At 35.7% G+C, this 25,337-nt stretch overlaps 1 protein-coding gene across 1 annotated transcript; it reads right to left on the reverse strand.

Moving 5' to 3' along the window:
- Positions 1–1,079: 1,079 nt before the first annotated feature.
- Positions 1,080–25,337, reverse strand: LOC109109146 (large neutral amino acids transporter small subunit 1-like). Its single transcript, XM_042752745.1, has 10 exons — positions 24,500–25,337; positions 21,206–21,331; positions 12,233–12,338; positions 11,638–11,682; positions 10,716–10,839; positions 10,501–10,604; positions 10,148–10,244; positions 9,041–9,190; positions 7,317–7,494; positions 1,080–3,269 (listed from the first exon to the last, which is right to left on the reverse strand). The coding sequence occupies exons 1-10, from the start codon at positions 25,086–25,088 to the stop codon at positions 3,214–3,216; spliced, it is 1,575 nt and encodes a 524-aa protein (XP_042608679.1). The 5' UTR covers positions 25,089–25,337; the 3' UTR covers positions 1,080–3,213.

Genomic DNA, 25,337 nt, shown 5'->3' on the forward strand with positions numbered 1-25,337 from the left:
ACATGTTACATTTAACAGTAAAGTATGAGGATCCTCTGCTGAGTAGTGTGTCAGGTACTCGAAGAGTTATTACTCATACACGGTGACACAAGTTGAGTTTACAGACAAGTCTCGTGCCTTGAAACTTAACAAGTCTGCTGATCTTCATAAGCACTGGTACTTTTAGGGTGCTTGTTAAAACAATTCGCAATCAAGTTTGTAATTGAGTTTCTAAGCTCATTTTCTGAATGTGAACAGGAGAATATTTATTTAACCGACTACTTTCCACAAGAAATTGTTTAAATAATGTAAACTCTTATTTTATTCTATATTAAGTGGGCTTCCTTCATGTTGAAATCACATGACCATTACCACTTGAGTACTAAATTACTCACTGACTAATAATTTCATAGAGTTTCAGATGGTTTAAGACAACATTCAAAAGTAGCTTTCCCATAATCTTTGCAAAATGATAAGATCGTCCCTTAAAACGATCACATCCAAATCTTATGTTCAGGTTAAGGTTCATCTGCTTTTTAACCAAATAACACTTTGTTATATTACCAACATTCATTATGTTGATAATATAACAAATAAAAGCATAGTCAAATGACACTGGCTAATCTTTTCCTTGCAACTCACATGACACGAGAGCTTTCCTTAGGCCACAGCAGCTGATGCGAGACCGGAGCTATTACGGATATCCTTAGGAGAAAAATGGCTTTTAGGTCAGTTTTTCCAAAGTCCAACTTGTATGAGCTTATTTAAGTCACGAGCAACAGGAATTCACAACTGAGAAACTTTGCTTGAGGGAATAATGCAGCCTATCTGTGGGATTCTCCTTGCATATAATAATATAAAATAATGTTTTATTTAAAAATTATGTATCTTAATAATTGTAACTAATTATTTATATTTTGACTATATAATGCATCATAAATTATAATTTAAATATTGTTTTTAGTCATCACTTTATGTAAGTTGTTTTGATAAGTGTATTTACTATTAAGTATTAACTAAATTAATTATCCTGATATTTCTGCTATATCAGTGCTAACAAAATAAGCTGATCTTCTAATAAAAACACACAAGCACTCATGTTTTGAATGAATTCATGTTTTATTTCTCTGAATACTCAACAATGTCCTGCAACAAAGTAAAAATCACAGAGCATGAATGGTTTAATTTCAAAAAAGAAAAAAAAAAGTTTTTGTACAGTAGACGTATAACCATTACAAGATACTGCTCAATAGGATCTCTTCGTAGTTGTATTTCATTGGACATCACCGAGAAGACAGGACAGATGGTTGGCAACAGAATACTTACAACTGTTCAGAGTACTATAAGCAGTGTAGATGACTGATTCGAGATCAGCTGAATGCGGCTGATCTGGCAAGAAACAGTCTTCAAAATGAACTGATGAAAGACTAGTTTATAAATGCAAAATATAGTACTTACAGAAATAAGTTTAAAGCTTAAAGAAACTGTTTAGTGGACAATTTTATCCGAAGAATATAAGCATACACATAAGAGTCAGTCATATCTTTAAGTTTTTTTCTTTAAAGTATTTAACAAAGACACCATTGATACCAAAAGATCTGCGATGAGCAAATATAATTCATCATATGTCAAACAAATAGTGAAACGTAGCATCACTGTGATGTCATCTGTTTTCATGGGGCAGATGTCAGTGCAGGCAGACTCAGCTCATCTGCAGTTATTTCTATATTAATGGGCACAAATGCAAACTATGCCAAGCCATCAGTTACAAAATACATTTACAGATTCACAAAAAAACCTCTACAAATAATAAATAAATACATACAAGTACATTTCTACATAACTATTTAAATTAGATAAAACGATCTTGTTGGCTGGAGTGTTAGTCATACTGCTGTAATTCTCTAAATAATACAAAGCTTCATCATCTAAACTATAAACATAACAGCACTGAAGAAAAATTATTTTTCATTTCAGATCTACAGAGGCCGTCTATCCAGAAGCCTTGGAAATGTTTCTATAATCTTAGTAACCAAAGGACAACTTCCATTTTGTCTTAAAATAACACCCCATTCCATCACCCCAAAACACCCCTAGTGTTTCTCGCACCACTTTTTAACGGAAAATGTGCATTTTCTCCCCCACATACAACTGATTTTGGTCCAGTATAGGAACAAATGTCCGTTTAATCAAAATTAAGATAACGCAAAAAACTGCATACAGCTGTCTAAAACTGAAACACAACAATGATATCGCATCTTCCAGCAAACTCATTCTGAATTTTTCAGTTCGCAAACTGATGAGGCACTAAAATCTCTTCGCTAAGGGTATTTTTTAGGATACCTTGACGGTACAATAAAAAGACGTAGTAACTGACAAACTAAAAATATACAGCCAGGTTTATGAATGTAATGTCCTGTATGTTTCTGATGAATTTGTGAATACTGTACTTCTATGCTTTCTGTAATATTCAGTTAGAGGACCATGACCAAACAAAAAGGAGATTCCTTGAAATTCTTAGTAACAATAAAAAAAAACTGCATTAAGCTATCAAAAATAAATCTGTAGATGTATAAAGTCATATCAAGTCAATCTCGAAAAATAATATAATTCTACACTGACAGACAAGGCACAGCAAACTGGTCATATCAGCTGTAGAAAAAGAAATGCATAATAGGACTTTCTGTAATCCAAGATGCAAATTTGTCAGTCAGGTGGGAATCACGGTTCTGGTTACTGAGAAAGACAATGGCACCTCTCCATTACGTTACACACTTTTCCTCAAATACATTCTGAAATAAAAGCTGAAAACACAATGCAGGAAGCAAAAAAAAAATCACAAACAAAGACCTAAATAAAGGGATGACCAAGTTATATGACACCTATCTCCGGTAGTTTTTCAAAATTATATATATATATATATATATATATATATATATATATATATATATATATATATATATATATATATATATATATAATGTATACAGTATAATGCATTTGATTGAAAAAGGACTGGCAAAATCTACATCTCAATTGAAATGCTCCCGTGACCCGATGTTGTCAGGTTTCTTATGTGGTAATTCATATAGATTTTCCCTGTGTCAGCAGGATAAGACTTTTTCTGGCTCACACAAGAGGAGGAGAGCCAGTCGAGGAATACAGTAAATGGGGTCTGAGGTGGGTACGAGGAGACTTGTGCGTGGAAGAGGCATCTGTCACTCTGTTTGGTCTTCAGGACTCCTGAGGTACCACTTCCATCAGCTTCTGGCATGTTGCCGTGGCAGAGACTGGACAGAAAAATAAAAAATATAAACAATATAAGTAAGTTAAAATATTGTACCAGTTCACAAAATTCACGGTTCGGTTCGATAATACGACACGACACAGTGGTGTCACGGTTTGGTACGTTTCGATCACGGTTTGGGCGGTTTGGTAAGTTTTTGATGGGTGGTGGGGGGGGTTGCTTATTTCGGAAATAAATATATATAATTGCTTATTTTGGAAATATTTATGTTGGTTTGGTACGTTTTTGATTGTTTTTTGGGGGGTGGCCAATGGATATCACATAAGCAACGTGCAAACTGCAGAAAGTAAAAATGGAATGACGGAGTAATGACGGAGCTTTCGACATCTGACGCAACCCATCAAGGGGAGGTTATCGTGGGCCTGTCTGCTACGCCACTGGGCAGACAGCACGCTGCCTGTTACGTCGTTTGGGCTGCCTTGTTGAGCGCAGTGGCACTGAGAAAATTATACTTTACACATTTTAAGCTCTTTTATTTTCCAAATGTAACAGGATTAATCCAACGAATCATTCGGTTTGTAATGCGTACCGAACCGAAAGCCTCATAACCGAATGGTTCAATACGAATACATATATCTTTACACCCCTCATAAATATACAGCGGGTAAAATAATTATTGAACACGTCACCATTTTTCTCAGTAAATATATTTCTAAAGGTGCTGTTGACATGAAACTTTTCACCAGATGTCGGTAACAACCCAAGTAACTCACACATACAAAGAAAGCAAAACAAATAAGTTCAGAAATGAAGTTCTGTGTTATAAAGTGGAATGACCCAGTGGAAAAAGTATTGAACACATGAAGAAAGGGAAGTTCAAAAAGGCATGGAAAGCCAAGACACCAGCTGAAATCTATCAGTAATTAGAAAGCAATCCTGCCCCTTATCAGTGGAATTATTAGCTGGTTTAGTCCCAACTGATGTCCTATAAGAAGGTGTCTCATGACCAAAGTGTCACACAAGAAACATTTCATGATGGGTAAAAGCAAAGAGCTTTCTCAAGAGCTTCACAACCTCGTTGTTGCAAAACATACTGATGGCATTGGTTACAGAAGCATTTCTATACTGAATGTTCCGGTGAGCACTGTTGGGGCTAAAATCCAGAAGTGGAAAGAACATAATTTCACCATAAACCGGTCACGAGCAAGTGCTCCTCGCAAGATTTTTGACAGAGCAGTGAAAATATTTATCAGAAGAGTTGTCCAAGAGCCTAGGATCACTTGTGGAGAGCTTCAGAAAGACCTGGAATTATCATATACAACTGTTTCAAAGAAAATAATAAGTACAATAAGTAAGTAATGCACTCAACCATCTGTGGCCTGTATGCACGCTCACCACGCAACACTCTATTGCTGAAGAACAAGCATGTTGAAGCTTGTTTAAAGTCTGCTGCACAACATTTAGACAAGCCTGTGACATACTGGGAGAATATAGTATGGTCAGAGGAGACAAAAATTTTACTCTTTGGATGCCATAATACACACCATGTTTGGAGGTCAAATGGCACTGCACATCACCCCAAAAACATCATGGTGTAGCACTGGCAAAATTCATATAATTGAAGGAAGTATGAATGGAAAAATGTACTGAGACATTCTTGGTGAAAATCTGCTGCCATCTACGAGGATGATGAAGATGAAATGAGGGTGGACATTCCAGCAAGACAATGGTCTCAAACACACAGCTAAGGAAACTCTCAACTGGTTTCAGAGAAAGAAAGTAAAGCTGCTAGAATGACCAGCCAATCACCTGACTTGAATCCAATAGAAAATCTATGGAAAGAACTAAAGATTAGAGTTCAAAGAAGAGTAAAATGGGACCTTCAAGATTTGAAGACTGTCTGTGTGGAAAGATGGGCCAATGGAAAGAACTAATGATTGTATGTTAGTGTTTTTCTCCATACAGGAGGTGTTTTGAAGCTATCATTACCAACAAAGGCTTTTGTACGAAGTATTGATCAATGTATGCGACTAGTTTCTCCATACAGGAGGTGTTTTGAAGCTATCATTACCAACAAAGGCTTTTGTGAACTTATTTGTTTTGTTTTCTTTGTATGTGTGGGTTACTTGGGTTGTATCTGGTGAAAATGTCATGCCAACAGCGCCTTTAGAAATAAATTTACTGAGAAAAAATGGTGACTGTTCAATACTTATCTTACCCAATTTATATATATATATATTATAAGGCTTTTGTACGAAGTATTAAATTAAAGTGCTTTGACTGTCAAATGATTAATCGCATCCAAAATAAGTTTTTGTGTACATAAAATGTGTGTGTACTGTGTATATTTATTATGTATATATAAATAAACACACATGCATGTATATACACTGAACAAAATTATAAACACAACACTTTTGTTTTTGCCCCCATTTTTCATGAGCTGAACTCAAAGATCTAAGACTTTATGTACACAAAAGGCCTATTTCTCTTAAATATTGTTCGCAAATCTGTCTAAATCTGAGTTAGTGAGCACTTCTCTTTTGCCGAGATAATCCACCCACCTCACAGGTGTGGCATATCAAGATGCTGATTAGACAGCATGATTGTTGCACAGGTGTGCCTTAGGCTGGCCACAATAAAAGGCAACTCTAAAATGTGCAGTTTTATCACACAGCACAATGCCACAGATGTCGCAAGTTTTGAGGGAGCATGTAATTGGGATGCTGACTGCAGGAATGTCCACCAAACAAATGGGTTGTGTTTATAATTTTGTTCAGTGTATTTAAGAAAAATATGTTATGTTTATTTATTAAATATAAATATAAATTACATGAAAATAAATATATGCCTGTTTATACATGTAAATATTTTCAAAATATATACTGTATGTGTGTGTCTTTATATATATGTAATAAATATACACAGTACACACACATATATTATATAAACAAAAACTTTTGGATGCGATTAATCGTTGTCCAGCTCTAATATGTATATATATATATATATATATAATTTGTGTTATATATATATATATATGGTGTGTGTATACATAAACATATACTATATATATATCCCATACCACACACACACACACACACACACACACACACACACACTACTAATACACTAATTTTTCTATCTTTTGCTGTATTTTCTTATATTTTCACCAGTTAAAAATGGTTTTAAGTCAGTTATTTCTATCTTTTGCTGTAGTGTGTCACTAGGAAATATCAGTTTACATTTCCAAACATTAATTTAGCCATTTATTGTAATAATCCAGTGAGTTTTTTGTTTGCAGACATTGCCACAGTTCTTCTGGATTTCGTCTGTTTCAGTTTGTTCTGTTTTTTCATGTCATTCCAGACAGACTGGATGATGATGAGATCAGATCTATGTGTGGAGCACTGGCTGTTTTTAGACTCCTTGTGCAAACAAAAATCTCCCTGGATCATTACAATTAATGGCAAAATGAATGCTTGGAAATGTAAACTGATATTTCCTACTGACGCACTACAGCAAAAGACAGAAATAACTGACTTAAAACCATTTTTAGCTGCTGAAAATACTAGTGTTCTAAAAGTTTTGTGTGTGTGTGTGTGTGTGTATATATATATATATATATCTTCTAATAGAAAACCATTATTTTAAATTGTAATAATATTTCACAATAATTAATGTTTTTTTCTGATCATCATTTTTGATCAAATAAATGCAAAATTTCATGAACATAAGATTTTTTTCAAAACAACATTAAAAAAAAAAACTTTCAACCCCAACAAAACAGCATTTAATACATTTTTTTACAATCTAAATTAAATCTCATTGGATAAAATCCCATCCTACATTATTATTATTATTATTATTTTTTACCAAATATAACTGTAAATCTGTCAAATTATGGAGGTTAAATGCATAGCAAATGTCTTACTTTGTCTTAAAAAGCAGCGCTATTGAATAAACTCTTATAAGGTTTGATTTTAACAACAAACCTGAGGAACATTTCAGATTTCAATTATGAAGTTTTAACTGGCTAGAACCATCTTTTTTTCCATGCTGTGAAGCAAACAAGAGGAGAGACACTCACAGATGATCTGCAAGAGCCATACTGGCTTGGTCTTCCACCAAACGCCGAAGAGGTACACAGGAACTCCTGTGGCGATGATTCCAAATCCTATAGCACACTCCACGGGGGTCTTCCAGATGGACACCACGATGAGGAACAGGCAGGCCAATACGAAGACAATGGGCAGCAGAATATTGACCTAGTGGACAGAGAGGTGGACAGCTTTGAAGATGTGATCAAAAGTCTATTTAAAGTACAGTCAAAAGTATGTTTATTAAAGAACATTTACTTCACTTATGAAAGACACGCACTGCAGAAGTGTTGAGCTCAGTGTTACTCGCTCTGACAATCACCATTCTTCTCTGGCTGCTCTTTTTGGTAGGACATCCTGATCTTTGATGTTTCAGTTGTGTTTTGTTGTGTTTTCTCCATTTGTATACAATGGACTTCACAGAGCTCTAAGAATGGTTCAAAGCTCGTCTTTTTATAGCCTTCTCCTGCCTTTTTCCCCTTACAACTTCATCACAGAGTTCCCCGGGTAGCTTCTTGCTCTTTGTGATAGCCGGATTGATCTGGTTTTGCAGAATGGTTTCATTTACAACAGGCTGTTGACAGATGGCCTGATACTCTCCTCAAGCTTGCTCTGATCAAGACTACCTCATTGCTAATGTCAATAAATTTCACTTCCACATTATGATTAGTAGTTATGATGTGTCTGTCATTTTTGAGTAGCTTAAAGCATCCTTCCTGAATAAAAGTATTAATCTAATAACAAAAACCATCACATACCTCGCCCCATTCTTTTGAACTGTAGTAAATAATTAGAGGGATAGTACCCTGTACCCTCATATCATTCCAAACTCATAAGACCTTCGTTCATCTTCAGAACACAAATAGGTATTTTTGATGAAATTCAAGATTATATGGTTAGTTTCTTGTACCCTCATATCATTCCAAACTCATAAGACAGAAAGGTAGCACGGACATTGTTAAAATAGCCCAGGTGACAATAAGTCAGTGGTTCAACCGTAATGTAATGAATCTTTTTGTTCACAATGAAAAAAAAAAAACCAAGAACTTTATTCTATGATTTCTGCTCTTTCAGGTCAGTCTCCTCCACCATTCATGGTACTCTTAGGTCTTACGGGTTTGGAACGACATGAGAATGAGTAATTAATGACAGAATTTTCATTTTTGGGCGAACTATCCCTTTAATTTCTAAAAAAAAAAAAAAATTCCATTTACTGTGAATTCTGTGTAAAAATATTTTTTATAACATTTTCTTTGAAAATTATTATAATACCCCTATTGTCTTAATTTATTAGAAATAGTTCTGCCATCTACAGTTCAATTCAGGAAACCACTAAAGTGTCTAAAAGGAGAGAAATCAAACATCACAGGCAGTACTAAGTACAGTGAATGAAATAAACAATGGACTATCGCTAATGAGATCTCGAATGAGAGAAAGATTATGAGCAATAAGCAAATGGCCTCTTTCACTCCAGTGCCTCCAAACCTCATTTGATGAACATCCCTCTGTGTCCGGCAGATGAGCGGAGGACACTGAGTGCAATGAGAGACTGAATGTTATGAGAGAAGTGCACAAAAGGGCCTGTGTGTTACCGTTCTGTTGCTGGCTATGTCTGGTCTATGGCAGGTCACTTCTCATGCATTTGAAAGTATGACCTTGTTCACCCTCACGCAGTCTATCATTGTTTGCTAACTAGCTCCGCCCCCCATCTCACCTTAATTGGTCGTTCTAATTCAGGTTTCTTGTAGCGTAACCACATCATGCCGAGGATGGCCATGGCGATGCAGAGCCAATTAAAGAAGCTGAAGAAGTTGATGACGGAGAAAATGTCATTGGAGAAAGCGTAGAGAAGGGTCATGATACACTGTGGGAAAAAAAGAAAAGAAAAGGTTTAAACTGAATCTTCAGCAAATTCGTTGAAAAGAAACCATTCAAAAGTGTGATTAACTTAAAAATTGACATTATTATCAATTCACACCTTTTCTGAAGAATTTCCATGACTTTTCCAGTCATATGTGATAATTGAATAAGGATTTTGAAAACACTTTTAAACTAATTTGCTAATAAAAATGACTGATTCATTGAAAATAACGGACTCAAATGAATGATTTGCTTAAAAACCGGATCTGTTAAAAAAAGATTCATTTAAAAGAACTGATTCAAAACAATGACTTGCTCAAAAATTGGACTCAAATGAATGATTTGCTTAAAAACCGGATCTGTTATTAGAAGTTTTTATAAAGATTAATTTTTAAAAGAATGATTAATTCACAGATTAAAACCTGCTAATCCAATTCATCAACAATAACGGACTCAAAATAATTAGAACTGGTTAAACTGAATCATTGAAAAAAATTACAGAAAAGAACATTTCGCTCAAAAAAAATGGAACCCGATTAAACCAATTCACTGAAAAGAACTGACTTAAAAAATGATTTGATCAAAAATGAGAACTGTCTGAATTGATTCATTACAAGGAACAGACCTTAAAAAAAAGATTCACTCACAAATTAGAACTAATTAAACTGATTCACTGACTGATTCATTAAACCGATTCACTGAAAAAAATAATAAAGCGGCTCGAAAGAATTATTCACTAACAAATTAGAACTGGCTAAAACAATTAATTTGAAAGTTAATATTTATATTATTATATAATTGTATAATTATTCTCCAAAATCATAACTATTTAAACAGAAAAAAAAACTTTTAAACATGAAAAAAAAGAACCAATGCAAAAAAATGATTCACGCAAATGATTAACTGGACTCAACAAAGACTTAAGTTATAGTGAGTGATGTGGTTGGTTTCGGACACCTACTGTAAATATAAGTGAAGGCAGAGGGGTCATAAGGTCAGGGTGGATCATCGACAACAAACTGGGAAGATGACCTTCTCGGGAGCCCACGAAGAACAGTCTGAAGGAAAGAGCAAGATACAAAAGAGACCATTTTATCCATTAGGTCTGATACCAAACAGCGATATAAACAGATCTATTTCGAGATAACCTGATCAGTGTTTACAGTGGAAAAGCCTGCAGGGTGACTTAAGAACAACACTAACCAGACAGATTAATCAAATAAACAACTTAAAGTAAAGTGATCTGATTAATGCGACCTCTTCCAACAAAGGGTATTTATAACAAGTGTGTGTTAGTGTGTGTTTGTGCATTACCTAGATGAAGTAAACAGAGAGCCATTCACAGAGCCAAAGCAGGACAGGCCCACAAACACAGGGATTATCCAAGCCATTGGTCCTAGGTGGTAGTTTCCAAAGTCCTAAAAAAACAACTTAATTATTGAGTAACTTTAATAAACATTAATAAAAAGAAAACATTAAAGCAACTGAGCTAAATATGGAATATACTGTGTCTATGTGGCGACACTCACCACAGCAACAGCCTCAGATCCGAGCATTTGCTCCGGACTGAGTGTGGTGAAGTAGGCCAGGTTGGTCAGCACATAGACAACGGTGACAATGGGGAGCGAGATGATGATGGCCCGAGGCAGATTTCTGTAACACGTTGGCACATACACTATTACATAAACCTCCCCTCTCAAAAACGTATTTTTTGAGCTAATATATATATATATATATATATATATATATATATATATATATATATATATATATATATATATATATATATATATATATATATTTTTTTTTTTTTTTTTTTTTTGTAAATAATAACTTAGAATTCTGACATGATTAATTTATTCAGTGAGAGGAAGTGTCTAAAATATATTAAATAAATAAAAAATATTTAAAATATATTTAATATATATCTTGAATATTTTTATTTTATTTTACTATTTTACCCTTACAGAAATTAATATCACTCCATTGAAAATAAAAGGTTATTATTAGCAGCATAACAGCAGCTGATATACATCTAAAAATGGTAGCCCCATAAGGCAACTTGCACCATGTCAAATACAAATAAATCAGCTTTTATTATGTATAATAACAAGATAATGACTTGTAATGACCGGATTCTTCTTTTTATAGGAGTTAATTTGGTTTTTAAAATATTCAACATTTTAACAAGAGCTGTATTCATTTAGGGGTAAAATATTTTTATTTAGGAAATATTTATTTTTATGTATTTGTTAAAAATATTTTTAATAAGGAAAATTGCTTAATTGTTTATTGAACGTTTACAATAATAACAGGATAAAATAAAGCAGAACAGTGAAAAATATTGTTCCCATTCCACCCCAACCAACCTTAAAAAAAAAAAAAAACTCAATAAATAAATATACTGTTCAATACTGTAACACAGTGTAAAATAAGGAAAGTTTAACTTACTTGTATGGCTCGATCATCTCCTCTGTGACAAAATTCAAATAATTCCTGGTAAAAAATGAAAAAGTAAATAAGAAAATCTCAATCATTTAAACACATCCTGTCCTACAAGTTCAACTGCTGAAGACCAAAAATTAGAAAGAAGAGAGAAAACGAGAAAAGAAAATATAATAATATGTAAGAAAATTCTTAGAAATTAAACAAGCCATTTACAGAAGGACCGACAAACAGTTTAAATTCTAATAAGGGAATATGTGTGAAATTTTGTGGATATAATAATACTTCCTTCTGCACCAGCTAAATAAGCAAAGTCATCTATAAATCAATCATTCAGCTGATTTCCATGAAAAGTGCAAACACTTTGGCATTATAAAAACAACTACATTGTTATGAGGAATTGGATTTAGGACCAATGAAATTTCACAGTGGGCAAAAAAAAAAAAAAAGTTGTAGTCATGGCTGTTTAAGACAAAAAAAAAGTTGATTTACATGTAAAAGATATCTTGGTTCACATGGTGTATCATTACATTTCACTTGTGAAAGTCTAATTCTTCCTGTTTTTTCCTAGTTCCACCCAAATCTAGTTCTGTGGTCTTACCATCCTCCATAAGCAAACAGCCCACTGTAAAGAGCCATTCCGATGTTGCCAAAGTCTGTATTGGTTCCTTTGAACGAATTTGCAGGCAAAAGCTCAGTAGTATCACCTGCAACAGAAACAATCAGCGTGAAACATGAGATTACAATGCTGTTGCAAACTATCAGCAACATTACATAATAAAAACAACCCATACAAGTCATAATATCCAGGGAGTACTCTGTAATTTCCACAATATTATCCCATGAGAGGAACAAACAAGCTTGCATGGAATAGTTTCAAGGTGGACGACTGTTTCCCACTATCACAATACAATGAGTTTTCAAAGTCATCATGCTGACATTCTCAAGGCCGGTTGTGGACAGTAGGTCGGTGCATGAGGGACAAGGTCACAGATGTCACATCTGAAATGCAAGAGTGACGGGAACACAAAAACTAAAGAGAAATTGTAGGGTTTGCAAATTCTTGAACACCCGAAGCTCGTGTATTTCCCACTGGATCAACAGATGAGCATAGTGTTGTTTCGGGATGGGGCCCGTTCTCAATCTCTCCCTTGAGAAAGCCAGGGGAGTTCAAACCTCTATGTACATCCATCTCTCCAAAGCCTGCAGGCTGTAGAGTAATGAGGGCTTCCTTAACATAAAACACTGTAAGAATTCAATTTATGGTTAGGAAAATCTGCCACTTTGAGGGATTGGCCCAGCAGTCCAACAAGCAGTGTAATATAGCAACAAACATGTGCATGTGTAGAAAAAAAACTAGTTTAACAGGTTTGAAGAAATTTATTACGCTAAACCGTCAAAAAGTGACTTCGGACTTGACTTCTCTCAAAAGAATCGCTGTGAAAATCATACATGGGTTTGATACAAAGTAGTCTCCCATGTGCTTTCTTTGTTACTCTGTCTTTCTTTTGAGAATGTGTGGTTGGTTGTTTGTTCTTTTGTCTTCAGTTGCCCTTTAACTCAATAGCATCAAGTGATTTAATGTCCTAATTTGCATATTTTTTGAAGGCTTAATTACCTTGAAAGTAAAGAACATAAGCACAACCTTCTTAAGGCTAAAAATGGACATTCAATAGAACATATCTCTTTGTTTTCCCCAGAGTAAATTAATAGGTAACTATGGCAAATGGGAATTTTATGATGCATAATATATCATGTGTCGCCATTCTTCCAATATATATAGACTACTGTTCAAAAGTTTGTAGTCAGTAAGATTTTAATAAGAAAGTAATACTTCTATTCTGCTAGGAGGCATGAAATTGTTCAAAAGTGACAGTAAAGACTTTATTACAAAAAAAAAATCTAACAAATGCTGTTCTTTTCAACTTTCACCGTTACCACTGTTTCCACAATAACATTTTCAACACTGTAAATAATAAGAAATGTTTCTAGAGCAGCAAATCAGCATATTAGAATGATTTCTGAAGGATCATGTGACACTGAAGACTGTTTTTTTAATAATAAAACTTTTCAATAATAATTTATATATACAGGTCCTTCTCAAAAAATTAGCATATTGTGAAAAAGTAAATTATTTTCCATAATGTAATGATAAAAATTAAACTTTCATATATTTTAGATTCATTGCACACCAACTGAAATATTTCAGGTCGTTTTTATTGTTTTAATACTGATGATTTTGGGATACAGCTCATGAAAACCCAAAATTCCTATCTCAAAAAAATTTGCATATCATGAAAAGGTTCTCTAAACGAGCTATTAACCTAATCATCTGAATCAACTAATTAACTCTAAACACCTGCAAAAGATTCCTGAGGCTTTTAAAAACTCCCAGCCTGGTTCATTACTCAAAACCGCAATCATGGGTAAGACTGCCGACCTGACTGCTGTTCAGAAGGCCATCATTGACACCCTCAAGCGAGTGGGTAAGACACAGAAAGAAATTTCTGAACGAATAGGCTGCTCCCAGAGTGCTGTATCAAGGCACCTCAGTGGGAAGTCTGTGGGAAGGAAAAAGTGTGGCAAAAAACGCTGCACAACGAGAAGAGGTGACCGGACCCTGAGGAAGATTGTGGAGAAGGACCGATTCCAGACCTTGGGGGACCTGCGGAAGCAGTGGACTGAGTCTGGAGTAGAAACATCCAGAGCCACCGTGCACAGGTGTGTGCTTTTGAACCAGAAAGCAGCGGCAGAAGAAGCGCCTGACCTGGGCTACAGAGAAGCAGCACTGGACTGTTGCTCAGTGGTCCCAAAGTACTTTTTTCAGATGAAAGCAAATTTAGCATGTCATTCGGAAATCAAGGTGCCAGAGTCTGGAGGAAGACTGGGGAGAAGGAAATGCCAAAATGCCTGAAGTCCAGTGTCAAGTACCCACAGTCAGTGATGGTCTGGGGTGCCATGTCAGCTGCTGGTGTTGGTCCACTGTGTTTTATCAAGGGCAGGGTCAATGCAGCTAGCTATCAGGAGATTTTGGAGCACTTCATGCTTCCATCTGCTGAAAAGCTTTATGGAGATGAAGATTTTGTTTTTCAGCACGACCTGGCACCTGGTAAAAGGTTTACTGACCATGGTATTACTGTGCTCAATTGGCCTGCCAACTCTCCTGACCTGAACCCCATAGAGAATCTGTGGGATATTGTGAAGAGAAAGTTGAGAGACGCAAGACCCAACACTCTGGATGAGCTTAAGGCCGCTATCGAAGCATCCTGGGCCTCCATAAACACCTCAGCAGTGCCACAGGCTGATTGCCTCCATGCCACGCCGCATTGAAGCAGTCATTTCTGCAAAAGGATTCCCGACCAAGTATTGAGTGCATAACTGAAAATAATTATTTGAAGGTTGACTTTTTTTTGTATTAAAAACACTTTTCTTTTATTGGTCGGATGAAATATGCTAATTTTTTGAGATAGGAATTTTGGGTTTTCATGAGCTGTATGCCAAAATCATCAGTATTAAAACAATAAAAGACCTGAAATATTTCAGTTGGTGTGCAATGAATCTAAAATATATGAAAGTTTAATTTTTATCATTACATTATGGAAAATAATGAACTTTTTCACAATATGCTAATTTTTTGAGAAGGGACCTGTATATATATATATATATATATATATATATATATATATATATATATACATATAAAGATGTTAAAATCTAATACATATATTGATATGTGTAGAATACCCAGATTAATAAATGAGTTAGTATTGTTAATTAGTATTGTTAATTTTTTTTTTCATGTTAGCTATTGCATTAGCTTAAGTTAACATGTAAGTGTTCAAAAATTAATTGTCCTATGGCAACGAATTGAGACTAAACGTAATTTAGGCTTGAGTTGAGTTGAACTCCACCTCCATGAATCCTGGCTAGGGGATTTGTGAGCATGTCCACTGTGTAAGAATGATTGCAGCCCAAGGCAAGCTCGTGTGAATCCGTGTTGATCGATGGAGGCCAACGCCGCCTGGTCACATGACACGCCAGGCGAGGTAGGTGTGTGTGAGACTGTACGCCTGAGGCAGTCAGGGGCAGAACGAGCCTGTATAAACTCTTTGTATAAACTTGAGTATTACAGGCTCCGACCTGAGCTACGGCAGCCCAGAGGAGCTCGATCTCTGTCTGAGAGAAACGCTTCGACAGCAGATCTCAGCTTACGTAGCCTAGATTCAGTCTGAAGAGCTCCTTAAAACACGCAATCTCAAAAACACACTTTTCTAATAGACAAAAGTGCAGTGTGTGAAGGCAAGTAAGTTCAGTGAGCGTCCAGTATGGCATCAGTTGTGTAACCGTTGTCGCATCAATCTAGACAGCTTAATGGACAAAGAGAATCATCTGAGAGGAAAACTAGGGCATCCGGTCAAATGGACATGCTGGAAAGTGTATTGTCATATTCTAGTATCAAACAATAGAATGTTAAGATGATCTTTTGGAATACTTGATTCTGATAGTTCTGTCACAACATTTTGTGGTAAAATAAATGTTGATATAGTAATACATGTTGTTCTCTAACCTTGGTCAATTGTTTTCAGTTTTTTTGTTATTTATTAATTATCTATTATATATTACATGTTGATCAAATGTGACAGAAAAGACATTTATAATGTTCCTAAAAATATTTCTGTTTCAAATAAATGCTGTTCTTTTGAAGTTTCTGTTCATCAAAAAATGTACTGCGGTTTCAACACAAAAAATCATTCCTGTTTCTGTTCCCTCCTTTCATCTCCTTTTTCATTTCTTGTCAACTCTCAAATATAATTATAAATACAGTGGCAAAAAAGACCAAAACAAAAACTTCTCAACAATGATCATGCTAATAAGTGGGCGGAGTCTAAAAAGCATGCAGAGTCTCAGTGTCTCTGTGTGGGTGGAGCTCCAGTCCCAGAAGAGTTCAAGATGGTTGATAAACCACGAGGTGTCCTGTTGCATGCAACGTTTAAGCAACGGCTGAATGTAACAGAATTAAGCAGTAGTAATTCACAGGAAGATGCTGTGAATTAAACAAATCGAGTCTTTATAAAGAAAATAAATAGGATACTTGTCAGTTCAGCCATATACATATCTGAGGACATTTTCATAGACATCTGTCAGGATAGGGAGGGTGTGTCTATCAGTGGTTCAAATTTACCGTCATTATTATCTGGCCTCGTTTTTCTTACAATAATTTTGCATGTGGTTATCTAGCTCACACACAAAAACACCTGATAGCTAGCCAGCTGCCTTGCTGTCTTCAGTCAACACAGACAGCAACGAGGCATTCCAACTAAAATGGAAAGTCATAAATGACTGATTTGAAAGGAGTCAACCTCACAGGAGAGAATCAATTCAACTCTCAACTGTTTAAATAGAGTTTTGGTGTGTTCAAGTCATGTCGAGAAGATCATATTCTGGTTTGAATGCACGTGAATGCATCCACACTGAGATTCTGAGTTGTGAGCGTCTCAGTGAGAAAATATGGGTTATGCAATAGATGCAGAATCATGATATTTTGATAAAACAAACAAACAAAAAACAGTTCACTTGTTATTACTTGCACTACTGTCTGTTCATCCAGAATACTGAAAGATCCATTTGCACACTGGAATATTTTTCTATGCACTTTTTTACTGTCCATTGCACTAGTGAAAATGACATTCATGTTTATAGTTTATAGTGTACATACACTTATTGCATAATCCATCTGTATAGTATGTTCATAATACACCTATCTGTATATCATGCTGATAGTATTTAAAAATCTGTAAACTATGCCCATAGTACTGCCTTATCTGTATATTTATTGCCCATTTGTAACATATTGTAGACACTGTATATCCTGTACTTACTGCTTATTGCACTTCTGGTTAGATGCTAACTGCATTTCGTTGCCTTGTACCTTACACAAAAAGTTGAATCTAACCTAATCTAATATTGATGGTAAATTTGTTGAAATTAATGGAATGGAATTTTTTTCATTTACATGTATGTACAAAGTAGTTGCCTGTTTAAAAAATGTAATTTTTTTAAATTTTTTTTGTGTTAGATTTATTTGTCTGTATAAATGTTGGATTTACTTTTTGATTTTGATAAAGTGACTTGAATGCATTTGGCGTCACAAATACAACTACATAACTCGTAAATACTAATTTGACTTTACAATGTGGCTAAGCTAAAAATGCAATACTCAAAGCACAACCGCAAATCAAAATCTTAGATTAAAAATACAAAAAAATATATCAGCTAAAATACTATTTCCAAAAAACGAACCAATTGCAATGTGTATTTGTTTTAACTATTGCCTCATCCGCCATCTTGGATTTTCTTTTTCACTAAGTTAGCAATGCATTCTGAGACATCTTTCTATTCATCAAAGAATCTAGAAAATTACAGATTTATTTGATAATAAGAGATTTTTCTTGAACACCAAATCAGCATATTAGAAAGATGACTGAAAATTCTGCTTTGCCATCATAGGAATAAATAACGTTTTAGAAATATAATAATATTTCACAGTATTACTGTTTTACTCTATTTTAGATCAAATAAGCCTTGGAGAGCAGATGGGACTTCTTTCAAGAACATTTTTAAAATCTTACCAACCACAAACTTTTAAACGGTAGTTCAAATGAACTTTTGGAACTTTTGAACAATGCTGCTTTAGAAGCATCTCTCTACCATGAGAGAGATGTACATGTGGCAACCTCAGCAACTAAAAGTTAAGTTCTGAGACTTAACCACACAAAGAAACCAACACCCAAAGGCAAGACCAAAATTTGGCAGTCTAGGCAAAATTTGGGTGAGGCAGGCCAATTAGAAGAGACGTGCCCTATATTTCTGGCTCCAAAATTCAATAATCAACATCAGCATGGCATCTCCTTCTCATTTTCCTTTCTTTCCGAAACGACCTTGTTGTCTGTCACTACATGTCCACTGCTGTGGGCAGTGAGAGTGGGTGGATCGGAGATAAAAGATGAGAAGAAGAGCTATTAATCCACTCGAATTAACCTGTCCTGTTTCGCTGACTCACAACTGAGTCAGTGATACCAGCTTCAGGCCTTTGTTTGTGCAGTAGACATGGACATGCACCAAGTGAATGGACCTTTGTTAATCTGCATCTCAGACTGTGAAATCCTCTTTTTCCTTTCTGAATTTGTGAGGTTCAACCAGTAAGCTAATGAGAAACAGAAACTGAACCAAAAAATGTTATTAACACAACAATGCGCCCAAAATCGCATCTGCTACATGCATAAATGTAAATGTTACTTTCCATGAAACCACTGATGCTAATTCCAGTTGGAGACTGTGACCATTTAAACAAACTACAGTTGTTCATGTCAAGTCTAGCGGCAAAGTCTGCCAGCTCGTACTACAGATCTTTGAACTGCTCTTTCTTTCTGTTTGCTCACTCTTTCTCTAGAGTAGACTATTGCTGTCAGTGCTTTAGTGTCTCAGTAAGAAACAATCAGTGCTGCTGTTGTGTGGCTGCATATTCAGCAGGTCTACAAAACGGACTGGTCCACAAATATACAACTGTAATTAGAGTCCAAAAAGAGTTCTAAAAGAGTTGAAGTGAAGTACATAAAGTACCAACATATCAATGCTGAAATTGAAACTGAATTATGTACTACAGTATGATTTCATTATTTTCTAGAAATAAACAGTATATTGAAAATAAAAACTAATTATATGAATTAAAATTAAATCAAATTTGATGAAAAAAGTTCAAAAGAAAAAACTAGCTAGTTTGGGGATAGTGATATATATATATAGGTTATGTATGATCAGGGCCGCTGCTGGCCAAATGGGTGCCCTATAAGGAAAATGTTTATGGGGCTTCAAATCAAAATATGACTTCCTGTTATGGAACAGGACATCATTTTACACATGTCGACTGTAGAGGACACCAGGACTAGAAGCATGTTTACTGTATTATGCATTTTGGGAGACAAAAGAATTGCATAGGAAAACAAATTATATAGCAATATTCTTATGAAATATTAGATATTATTATGAAAATCTGGCCAGTTACTACTCCCATTATTACACTTCCTTTTTTCAACATGCTGTTCCAACAAGCACTTTAATGTGCAAATTAGATACAGTGTGTAGATAACATTGTGCTTAATGGAAAACCCAGTTTATGGACTTTTTGAACACATATTGTATAAAGCAAAATGGTTTATCAAATCATTTTGTCATATATTTTATAACATAGTTGAGAACCATCCTTAAAGTTTGGTACAAAAAAAAATCCTGAAACCTAAAAATTGATTGATTTAAAAAAAAAAAAAAATCCCATTGTTTTTGCCTTCTCATGTTTATTCTTGTCATTTTGTTTTTTAGAAAAACTCAGTTCTGGTGTTCTCTACAGATGACATAGCATAACATATGAATAAAATATAATTTTTCAAAATTTTATTTTACCTTTTTTTTTTTTCTCTTAAGCTCTAAACAATGTAATGACATAAAAAATACAAAATTGACAAAGCTTTTTATTTCTGGTTCTCAGAAGATAGGGGTCAAAATTTGACTATAATTAAATATAAAAGTACATAAATAAATAAATTGTACTATTTACAAATTACAATAGTAGCTCTAGATAATTAACTATGGCTATGACTTTATTAATACAGTTGAGTCATTGATTTTATAGTCTCAAGCATTCAGAAATCATACAAAAGAAAATTAAGTAGTTTTACTATGATAAAAAAACCATGGTTTATTTTTTCATGGGTTGTGATGTCCACATGTTTCTGTTGAAGAAATTATAGAGGCTGTGTCATCATATAGCAAAAAGCTGGCCAAAAATGAAAGATTAAGTGAATATTTGAATTAAATGTTTGGCCAACAAGGATTTGATTTTTCTGTAAATGTAACAGCAGCAATAAACAGGCCTTTGGCTCCATTTGCAGGCATTTGTGCCTACATAACATGTAATGTACATAAATTGTTTCTTTTTTATTAGCCTACATTATGTATTTTAACAGCCTTATTAACCAATCATTATGGCCTCATTGTTTTTATATAATGCATTTTAAAGGCTATTGATGGCTTAGGTCTGTTTTTATAACCACACAAAAAAAAAATCTTATCTTATTACTTTTTTGTAAATTATTATTTGAAGTAACAAAAACATGGTTAATTTGCAGTTACCAAAGCTAAAAGAATGATAAGTTTTGGTGTTATTCGTGTTAAAACCATGACTAAATTTTCACCCACCTAAAAGGCCGCAAAGCGACACTGTAATGAAAACTGTTGGAACGCTACATTGTATGCATAGCAAAAATAAACATAAAAAATAAATAAACACTGAAGCCAAGACCTACCTAAGACCATACAAATCTTTATTCATTCCAGAAAACATAAATACAATTGCTCTGCCTGAATGTACAAACATAAACTCTTCGTATGGGTTCATTTTAATGATGGAAAGCACTGTCATTAACCAAAACTACAGTATTTCCACTCCATTCCTCAGCAGTTGTTTAGTTAACTGACTGATTGTTGGTGTTCATGTTGGAAGTGTTTGTATGTTACCCACCTTTGCCGATTTCCACAAATCCAATAATGATGATGATGCCCAGGGCGAGTAGCTTAGCAGCAGCAAAGGCATCTTGAACCCTTGTGGCGGCCTTCACACTGTAGCAGTTGATAGCGGTCAACAACACTATAGGAAGAGATGGAGGGAGAAACAGAACGACAGGCACTTATTTTTAGTCTTTCACAACATAGGCTCAGAGGAAGTTAACCTAAATACTTGGTAAACTAATTAGGCTAGAATTTGTCATCCACACTTTAACTCAGGAGGCGTCGTCTGCAAAGCGCTGTTTACATTGCAGCTATACACGTGGCAGCATAATCTGGTGTGCTACTTTTTTAAATGAAACAGCATGGCTGCCAAACTTAAGGTTGAATGGAAAAACAGACATCAAATAAAATTTGGTGAAAGAACTATCTGTCCGATCTTGAAAATGTCAGCACCACATGTAGTTCAAATGATTAGGAATGTTATATGCTACAGCACACAATAATCTGCCTAATGGGGTTGGATTGTATTATAGGGTGGATCTGCAGATAATTATTACCTGAATCATACGCAAATGTCTCGCCCTACTTATTCAATCTGCTTGCAATTTTTTTTGTTTAATTCTGTTTCAATGCGATTAACAGAAATCCTACTGTGTCACACAATATACTGAATAAGACTGATTGGCTTTGTTGGGGTGGATAGCCTTGTGGGCAATGATTTGGGCAAACAAATCTAATTGCATTTTTTAATTGCAAATTTAAATGTATTTATTTAAATTTAACAGAGCTCTATGTCTGCTATGCATGTTTTCTTCTACTTTTTTTATAAATTTAAATTTAATATATAATTATGTGTTGTATGAGTGTTTTTTTCTACTTTTATTGAATTTTTTATTATAATTTTATTCAAATTAAAATTATTTGTATTATTTTTTTAAATTGTTAAATGTTAGCAAATCGATAAAGAAATATATTATTATTGTAGTAATAATTTTTACTGTAAAATAAAACAGTATATAATAATAATAATTATTATTATTATTATTTTACAACAGTACAATTTTAATACTAATATTACAACAATAATATATGTATTAAACATATATATAATTATATAAAATTGTGCATTTTACATATAGAAAAATACATTTTATGACTTTATTAATATAGTAAAGCATTTGACTGCAAGAAGGTCTCCAATTTGAGTCCCGGTTGAGCAATGAGGCCTTTCTGTGTGGAGTTTACATGTTCCCTGTGTTAGTCTGGGTTTCCCCCATTATCCAAAGAGCACAAGTGAACTGGAAATTGTCAGTAGTTATGAGGGTGTTCCCCTCCAAGGCACTGGGGAACCAGACATGGTTTGGAAAAAGAATGGATGTATTAATATAAAACGAGCAGGTATAGGTGCCACGGCCTGAATGAAACTTAAAAGTTCACTCACCGTATACTGGTAAACAGATTTTGAGGGAATAATAAAAATCATGAGCTCCTACCACCTCAGCCTCCAGCCCCTGGCTCCAAGCTTCCTATTAAATGTGATTAACTAACGAATACTTCAAAGTAGCATTAGCTGTAAATCGGTCTGGGCACCAAACAGAGAGGCGAAGACCGCCTGCCTTTGTGTGCCCCTAAAGTACAAAAGGGGGTCTGTATCGGGTAGGACAGTAGGGCCTGGGTCCCCTCACACAAGCACACACTGCTGTATTACTCTGTCAGGCATTGCAGTTCTCATTCTTAATAGACAAGGGATCATGAGACAGAGGTTCCTCCCTGAGCTTTCCTACGGCAGGAGCATGGTCCCGCTCAGGGGGCCTCTCCCATGGATACGCAGCGTAGTTTTATGCAACGAACCAATCCTGGAGTCCCTTTTCAATCATGACCTTAAAACACATGAGAAAATGGGTCAGGGGAACAGTGGCCAGCTGCTATACCAGCAGACCCAAATACTGTGTATGAGATTCCAAAACATTAAACTGAGCACTTGGGCTGAACTCAGTGTTTGTATCAATGGTGATACTAATCCTGTATCCCATCATTGCTCAGCTTAAACGTTTGGCCATAGTCATCTTTACCTCCCTTTCTGTCTCGTCATGTGAGTTCTTATGGAGGGATTAGACAAGCCACTAACAAGGCAAGATTACAACGGATAGTGGGTTCTGTGTTCACAAAGAACACTATCACAAAGAATATGCATTCCTGTACCCCAATCAAGCATTCATCTGGCCTAAATGAGAAAGGGGGAGGAGAGGAAGAAAGAGGAGACAAAGAAAAAGACAGGGAGAGAAAGAGAAATATGGGTTTTAATTTGTTGGCCAATTGGTAATTAGAGCTTGAGCTAATTCTCCTAATCCTGACTGGTTTAAACCTGCGGGAGGGCTGCATTGCTCGCATGGCTGCCATGGTAAACCACAACCCTAACATACTGCCATGAGCATGCATGTCAAAGATCTGTGATTGTAGCACTGCAGGGCTGAATTCATAACTCCTATTGGTCCTCCTATTGGTACTCTTACTGCAAGAAACACACACAATTTATAGCAAAAAGAGAATACAGTAACCTTGTCATAATAATGAATAATCTTGGTTTAAACATGCTTGTTATCGTATGAAGTTACATATAAGTGGAGTTTCTGACTAAACAAAGTGAATTAATTATGAAACGCATGCAACATGAAGTACGTTACTACCACTGGTTAATAACTTAAAACATCTAACATGAACTTCATAATTACTCTGATTTTTCATTTCCATCCTGGTAAAAAAAAACGGATTTACATTTTCTCAAAATATTCATTTATAATCAAAATATAATTAATACTAAGCGACGCTAAATTGGTGTGTCAATACTAACAATTCAATTAATTTGCATAAAGCCCGCCAAGGTGATGTAGCAGCGCGTGCCACTTCCTGCTTACATCATCCGCACTAGATGATGACATTTTCTGCACCTTTTCACCATACTCAGTTTCTCCTATAGGCTACACGCGCCGTTGCAATGTGGACACATGGCGTTTCTGTCTCTAATTACACTTTTTCTGTCACATATGTAGTTAAACTCGTTCATATTTATAATTTAGTAAGAAACGTTGTACGTGAGGAGACCTGAACGCGTCTCGGACGTTGAAGATGAAGCGCGCGAATGGCACGGCGAGATGACAGCTGAGGTAAATTCTAACGCCAGAACCGTTAAACCGAGGAGATTTATGATAAAGAGTGACTTAAGCCCTCGGTCATATTGTTTATTTGCTGAGTAAATGAGTAAACGAACTTGTATGTCACCTAGCGAGGGAGGTAACAGGTTACTTACAGATACACAGGCAGGCGACAAGCTTAGCCCCCGTCTCGGGAACAGGACAGATGGGAAAGATGGGCTTCAGGAGGTAGGTAGCGAAAACATAGGCGACAATATACTGCGAGGACGGCCTGATGATGAGAAGCTCGATCCAGAGTTTCAGAAACGCAGGTAGGGAGCCGTAAACTTCAAGGATGTACGCGTAGTCACCCCCAGATTTGGTGATGGTGGTCCCCAGTTCGGCGTAGCACAGAGCGCCTATAGTGGAGAAGACGCCGCACACAGCCCACACGATCAGCGACAGCCCGACTGAACCGGCTTCTTTCACCACTCCCGTCGGTGTAACGAAGATGCCAGAGCCAATAATGGTGCCTACAATAATGGCCACGCCGTTGACGAGAGTTATAGTTCTTTTCAGCACGACTGTCTCTTCTCCATCCGCCGCTGAGGTAATATCTGCGCTGGGGCTTTCAGGCGTGCCGTCTCCTGGTCGGCTCATGCTGCCATTCCCACCTCTGCTGGAGAGCATCTTCTCCGTCACCTGCTTGTCGTCTTCATCCCGGTCCGCAGACGTATTTGAACTCCGTTTCTTCAACCCTGACATTGCTTCCTCTTGTCAAACAAAGCCAGACGCTTTGTTTTGCTGGATTATGTTTGAAAACGACCTGTTCAGCTCCCTCAGACTGGGCTCGGCTGATGCACGGTGCTACCGTGGAGTCCGCTCTCACTCACAGAAACGTGGTTTCTGAAGAGTGGCAACGTTGTAGAAACACAAAAGCATCTCCTGATTCAGCCTGCCTCTTTCCTCCTCCGCGTGACATTAGTGTTATAGTTGAGGTTTATATCGCCCTCT

The sequence above is a fragment of the Cyprinus carpio genome, chromosome B25, assembly GCF_018340385.1.
Source record: "Cyprinus carpio isolate SPL01 chromosome B25, ASM1834038v1, whole genome shotgun sequence".
Lineage (NCBI taxonomy): Eukaryota > Metazoa > Chordata > Actinopteri > Cypriniformes > Cyprinidae > Cyprinus > Cyprinus carpio.

What these genes read in the sequence shown, in the direction of transcription:
- LOC109109146 (XM_042752745.1), bottom strand. Translation starts at nt 25,088, where the DNA reads ATGTCAGGGTTGAAGAAACGGAGTTCAAATACGTCTGCGGACCGGGAT. An exon ending in TGTCGCCTGCCTGTGTATCT is followed by an intron (nt 21,332 to 24,499) that starts GTAAGTAACCTG and finishes CTCTTCCTATAG; the next exon opens with TGTTGTTGACCGCTATCAAC. An exon ending in TCTCTGTTTACTTCATCTAG is followed by an intron (nt 10,245 to 10,500) that starts GTAATGCACAAA and finishes TCTTTCCTTCAG; the next exon opens with ACTGTTCTTCGTGGGCTCCC.